This window comes from Meriones unguiculatus, chromosome 8 (assembly GCF_030254825.1).
Source record: "Meriones unguiculatus strain TT.TT164.6M chromosome 8, Bangor_MerUng_6.1, whole genome shotgun sequence".
Lineage (NCBI taxonomy): Eukaryota > Metazoa > Chordata > Mammalia > Rodentia > Muridae > Meriones > Meriones unguiculatus.
The window spans coordinates 112553214-112560189 of NC_083356.1; the positions used below are offsets into that span (position 1 = coordinate 112553214).

The following is a 6976-nucleotide window of genomic DNA, read 5'->3' on the forward strand; positions in this document are numbered from 1 at the left end:
CAAGGTCAGGTCTCTGAGCTTCCGAATGGCAGTGTCTGGGAGTCCACCTTGAAGCTCTTCTTGCAGGAGTCTTCTTTGCCTTCGGAGGTCTGCATCTGCCTTGGGGATCAGCACCTTTCCTGATCACTCAGGCCTGGATTAGTCTTGGTTCCTTTTGAACTCTAGATAGAATTTATTGTTTCCATTCAATTATGGACAGTCTCTGTGTGTATGTGTGTGTTTTACTTTACAGTCTAGCTTGGTGTTGAGCCTCTTAAAACGTGCCATTACATTTCTAATGCTTTTGTATTCCTTTTTGTGTTTAGAGTATGGCTGAAGATCTATGCTCCCTGTGTTCATACTGATTAACTGATAAACTTGAGAATAGCATTTAAAAATATTTTGATAAAGTTCACTCTAGCACATTTGGATTTTAGATTTTGAAGTAAAATGGTTTGTGTCTGTTTCTAGTGAGAGGAATGCAGAGTTGTTGATTACCACTTCCATTTAGTGAATAGCTTGAATTTTGACACAGTTTTTACTTTTTCAGATTGTCCAGGAATCACCATTCCTGACAATGGATCTCTTGGAATCTTGTTTTCCGTATGTATTGCTGAGAAATGCATACCATGCTGTCTACAAACAAAGTGTTACATCTTCTGCGTAGAATACGCACTCGAGACAAGCACGAGTTTTTGTTGCCTTGTTTTATCTGTGAACTGTGGAACTATTTTACCTTAACGCCTGAAAATAGTTTTGTGGATTAAATTTTCTTCATGCCGATGTATTTTCTGATCATGGGCTTCCTAATACGGTTGTACTACGGTATATTTGGTTGATTTAATTACACATTCTCAAAAACTCAGTGAAAATCTATGATTTTAGAGTATCATTTGTTTGAAATACCATTAACACTATGTTTTTGATAACTGATAATGAAAAAAAACTTGCTTGTTTATTTCTGAAAAAGAATTGTACTTAGTGATTATTTTAGATAGTGATATGATAGCCACCATCTGTGTGTAAATTATTTCACGTAGGGAGAGCTCTGATCTGTACCTATGCTTCTTTCTGAGATGAAGACTGGATGTGCATATCTGTGATGCTTACGAATACATTTCTACTTTATTTTAACATTTGCCAAACTAAATACCTAACACTGTTTAACCCTAGAAACGTTAGACAACTGGAGCATTGGAAGCAGATTCTGAATTTCTCAACCAGCAGCAAACGCTGTTGCCTGTAGAAAGCCTACTGATAATCTCATCCCATGCTGCCAGTTTGGCATCAGCGCTACCATGTACCCTGCTGTATAATAAACAGCCAGACACTTGTCAACTGTTGACACAGGTGTTAGTCCTGAACCACTTTTTATATGTTTTAAAATTTGGAATTCAAGTGTATCTGCCATAACATAAATAAACACTAGACTGTATCACATTTTGAATGCTTTCTTTAAGGTCTTTGGAAATTTATTCGACAATATGAAATTTTTAGTGTAAACTTTGTTTAAAGTAAAGATAGGTTTAGGGATATCTTAGAGTATTCGATAGCAGATTCATTATTACATTTGTTTAAATGTTTTAGAAAAAATACTGAAATTAGGAAATAAAACCACATGACATTGTTTTAAAGATAAGAACTTAAAGAAAGTGTGTGTGCGCGTGTGTGTGCATGCGTGTGTGTTTGTGGTTTGCTAATTGTATTTATTAGCCAATGGAGTTGTTGAAGAATAAGGAAGAATGGGAGTGACCATGGAGCAATGCTGTGTTGTTAAGGACCAGGTCAGTGCTAGGAGGGAGGGCACAAGTGTCCCTGCCTTGTGGTTGCAGGACGGCTCGTTGAACTTTGCCTACTGATTGGTGTGGGACAGCACAGGGAGCCACCATTAGTGGCTGGTAGAGAGAGTGGGGTGGGATCATGGTGCCACGTGGCTCCTATGCTCCTGTTTGTGTACAGTTTGTATTCAGAATAGGAATAGCTATTATTCAGGAGCTGACATGGACTAGTAAGGATTTCTAAGGAGAGTTTTAAAAGAGAGTAGTTTCTGCTATTCCCCATGTAATTGTGCTAAGAGTTAATGCTGTTTGAAAGATGTGTCAGCAGGTAAAGGTACTTGCCACCAGGCCTGCTCACCTGGGATCCGTCCCTAGGACCCAGTGTGGTAGGACTGCCAGCTCCTGCAAGTTGTCCTCTGACCTTCGTGTGGGTGTGCCACACACATCCCACCCCAACTAAATAATAAATAAATGTAGTTTTTAAATTAAACCTCACTGTCATCATCCGTCCATTTCATGCATGACTGACTCCAGACTCTCACTTCCATCTAAGTGTTTCGCTGGCCTAACGTAGCAAGATGGGGTACATTGGCCATCTGAAGTCCAAGACCTGCCCATAGGGGTCCATGCCCTGCTTTCTCTCTGCACTGTCTCCGAGCCTGAGGTGTGAGGACGTGTTACTGCTCAGGATGAGACCTGTAGGTGGGGCCATGCAGTGTGCACTGAAGGCCAGGTTGCACCTATAAGTGCATTGACTCTAACTGCGCAGCTCAGCCAAATGCTGTGTGGCTGGCTTTGCAGTCACCGTTAGGCCTAGACTTTAACTGAAGATGATCAAAAAATATCTTTTGGACTCTTATGCAAATAAATAATATTTTATCTAAAAGCTAGGTAGTTTTAGTTGTTTTTTAATGTTAGTGTGGGATCATTTCCCAGTTGGTCAGCTGCATTGCCTCCCAACTCATGAAACCATTCGTACAAGGTGCTGTGTAATTGCTTTCAGCTCCTGTTGAGGTTGCCTCCAGATTGTTAAGATTTGCTTTTATCCGTTAGTGACTAGCCACGGCAAACACACTTCCCCGTGAGAGTGGCTTGAATATTTGTGATTGGTGTGTAGTTTCACTGAGGCATTCTCATAACCTTTATATGCTAGTAGATGTTTTCAGAAACCAGGACATTTTTAAAATACCCTGTATTTGGGGGGGGGAAGAGCTGAAAATGTTTTCATATGCATTTTCTATATTATACAATGACTTGAAAATAATATCCATGCACTTTGATATGTATGTCTGAATATTTGCATTTCCCCAAGCTTCACGTGTTGAGTGTAATCTCAGTGTAAGGTACTGTGGGGTGGGTCTGTGCGAGTCGACTCTGCTGCCACATGAGGACGCAGGAAGGCAGCACAGCCTCTGAGACAGCAGGCGGCCTCAGCAGACAGCGCATCTGCCAGCACCGTGACCTGAAGATCACTCCGTCTTGGCCACCCAGTCTGAGACATTTTGTTAAAGCAGCTCACCCAGACTGACACCCTGGTTCTGGAGATGGAACAGTGGAATGGTGTAGTGACACCATTTAAGGAGGCTTTTAAGACGAAAATCCTGTTTCTGAATTTGCAGCTGTATGTCATCATTTCATGGTGTGCATGCCAATTTCAATAGAAAAACTATAATGAGTGTCAGATAAATACTTACCTTCTAAAGACATAAAAGAGCAATAGGGAAACTTCCCTTAGAGTTACAGCTAGGAGGATGAGTATGTTCATTTAAAATCATACTGGATTGTTAATAAAAGAAAAGGCCACACTAGAGAAGGAGTGGTGAGAGGATTGAGTTCCAGGCCAGCGTGGGCAGTGTAGTGAGAGCTTATTTAAAACAAAACAAAACAAACAAAAAACGAAGGAAAAAGACAGCTAGCTTACAGATTATGTGTGGTCATAACGTGGTGACATCATCAGTACACATGTTCTGGGTACTGATAAAGCGTGATGAAGTTGTCATTTAATTAACTGTTGGCCTTGCAAAGGCTGACACTAAGGAATAAAGAAAACAACTTGGGATGGCAAAGCAAGGAGAAACTTAACCCTGGCTGATGCTACTGACCATGCCAAAAATACTGGTAAAGTAATAATGAGAACAATGTTTATTGAGAGCTCTGTATGCATCACATTGTGCTGAATTTAATTTACTTTAACCTTGAGTGTTGTTCATTTAGTTCTCAGTCCTCTATTATGGTAAGCCGATTTACTGATGTGGCTGCTGATGCACAGGAAGGAAACTGTTTATATAAATACTGCAAAGAGCACAAGTGAAGAGGTAAGCCTGGTCTAGAAGCTCCATTTTTGACTCTTAGATGACTCACGTTTGAATGTGGAATTTTCTGTTCAACAGCATTTAAAGCTCTAGTGCTCACTAAAGTGCAAGGCACAGAAAGCAACAGTAAGTTCTTCCACTGCTCTTGATATTATGTATCTTCATGTCCATGTTTGCGTCATCTCCACCAAATTGCTCACTGGGAATTTTCCCAACTGTCATAAATGAATGAGGAGCTGTCTCTCAAACAGGTGTCTGCTGCCCAGTATTAATAGCTCTACTGAAAAATAGTGTCAGTGTGTGTGAGTGTTGACTTTCTAGCCTGCGTTTTAATACTGTGGCGTGCTCTTTGGGTACCATGCTCACTCCTTGGTTCTTACTGGCCTTAATTTATTTTATTTGTGTGTGTCTCTCCTGTCCTTCTCAACTTCCTGTATTGAATCAAGATTCCTTCCTTGTCTGTCTCCACATTGTAGTTTGGCTCTGAAATGCCTCCCGTGCTCACGCATTTAAGGACTGGTTGCCAGCAGACAGGTTTCGAGAACTAGATGGATCCTAGTGGCTCTGCCTCAGTTCTCCTCTGTGCTGTGACAGATACCTGATAAGAGTAATTTAAGAAAGGAAGGGAAGGTGTCCCTCACGGTCGGGGTACAGTCCAGGGTGGTAGGGAAGAACATACCCATGGAGCACCACCTCCTAAGGCGGCGGTTCTCGCCCTATGAGTGGACTCCCACATCAGATAGCCTACACATCACGTATCATTGTGATTCTTTACACTAGCAAATTAAAGGTGTTGGGGGGATCACCACAGCAGGAGGAACTGCATTAAAGGGTCGCAGCATTAGGAAGGGTGAGAAGCACTGACTTGGGTTGTATCTTCCCACTGCATGAGCCCAGCTGCTATGCCTGTTCTTGGCTAAATCTGGAATTAGCTAGGCACACCCGGGACAGAGTTTTCTTGGATTATTGGAGATTGGAAGACCAATCTAAGTCTGGTCCACACCTTTGGGTGGCAGCCACACAATGATGGCGAAGAAGGAAGCTTTTGCTTTTTTGCCTGCTTGACCTCCGCTCTCTAGCAAGTTTATGTACCCTGCTGCTGAGGCGGCCCCTCTATGGCATTAGAGCCTACTCTTTGGGATTCTGATATATATTGAAAACCAGCTGAGATGTCCAGCCTACTAGACCGAATGGCTATTGGATTCTTGGACTTTACTGTCTAGAGACAGCCACTATTGGACTACCTGGACCACAGCCTGTAAGCTGCTCTCATGAACTCCCTTTATATGAATCTCCTGATGTATGCATTTATATAGACATGAATTTACATTCACTCTGTCAGGTCTGTTTCTCTGGAGAACCCTCATACACTAGCCAGTCTAGAAATTCCCCACTGACAGTAGCCACAAATTTACAGTCAGGGTGATTTTTAATTTTGTCAATTTGACAATCGAGGGTATCAGACGCCATAGGACTGGAATGACAGATGGTTGTGAGCCATCGTATGGATGCTGGGACTTGAACCTGGGTCTTCTGGAAGAACAGCCCATGTTCTTTTTTTTTTTTTATGTTTACATTTTAATACTTGAGAAAATGTAAGTTAAAGTGGATACAAATACTGCTGGCACAAAAAAGCAGAATATATACAAATACAAATTCATGTAGAGTGTATGAAACTTAGATGTAAGAATACATCACAACCTTTATTAGCTCCTTTTAAGGAAGTAACAGATTTTAAGTTAGACATATATAATGATCACAGAAATTATTTTCTCCACACTATTCTTTTACCTACTAAGAACTACAGCTGGATATGGTGGCTCAAACCTGCAAACCCAGTACTCAGAAGGCTGAGGCAGGAGGATTCCTATGACCTCAAAGCCAGCGTCAGCCCATGTTCCTAACCACTGAGCCATCTCACTACCCCAGAGTGTTTGCTTTGCTTCTTCAGAAATTGCCTTCAAAAAGTTTTATCATCTTTTTAGCAGTATAATATCATAATTTCCATTCATGAAAATGTGACATTTTATGTTTAGCTGTGATCTGAAAATAACACATCTTAAATGAGAAAGAGTGGTTTCCTTAACATATAAACAAGGCTGCAATTCAGTTTAAGACTGTGCAGGTTGTATTCTAGAATCTGGGTTTAGACTGTGCAGGTCATATTCTACAAGCTGAGTTCAAATATCAGCCCTTTGTTTTCAACTTTGCAAATGCCTTTATAACAGAACTTACTGAATCATGATGCGGTGGTTGCACGCTGGTGTCTCATTCTGATACTATCTTGAGGTCAGGTCTATTGATTTCATCTCTGTGTGGCCAGGTCCCTAACTGCGGTGGGAGATGGAAGGCCTGGTGGCTGGAAAGGTCTCCTTTGGTAGGGTTGCCCTGGGCTTTTCTTCATATGGGAAAGAGATGACTGTTTTTCTTGGTTCTGGTGGGGGTGCTGTGCATCATGATTTACAAGAGATGAGGGAATGAACAGTACCTGGAATACTGGTATCTCAGTGATGACAGAAAGAAGTGGTTTCCTCTATTAACAGCAAAATAATTTGTTCGCCTCGAGATTGGGAAGAGAGGCAGGATCTGGATATGTTGTCTGGGATTAGTGATGGAAGCATCGGCGAGATACCAAAATGACTTTCCTTGCTGGAGAAAAAAAAAAATTGGAAATGCAAATGAAACTTGGAAGAGCAAAGAGAAATCACAGAGCAGTGGGTGAGGTTGTTGCCTTTGAATAGATGATCTTTCCATTCTGGTGACTCACCTCTAGCAGGAGTCAGTACTTGATAAAAAAAAAAAAAAAAAAAAAAGCACTGGAGCTTGGCAGCACTTAACTGTAATCTTACCCCTTGGCTGAAATTCTTCCTGCACCCAGGCTGGCCTGGTGATCTGATGTCAGCAAGC

General features: G+C 41.4%; 1 protein-coding gene across 4 annotated transcripts in view; it reads left to right on the top strand.

Moving 5' to 3' along the window:
- Positions 1-1419, top strand: part of Nckap1 (NCK associated protein 1) — a 66257-nt gene extending 64838 nt beyond the window's left edge. For all 4 annotated transcript variants that reach the window (XM_021657461.2, XM_060390385.1, XM_021657462.2 and 1 more), the window contains one exon: positions 530-1419. In XM_021657461.2, coding sequence (XP_021513136.1) covers positions 530-646 — 117 coding nt within the window. In that variant the 3' untranslated portion in view covers positions 647-1419. The remainder of the gene's footprint in view (positions 1-529) is intronic.
- The last annotated feature ends 5557 nt before the right edge of the window (positions 1420-6976 follow it).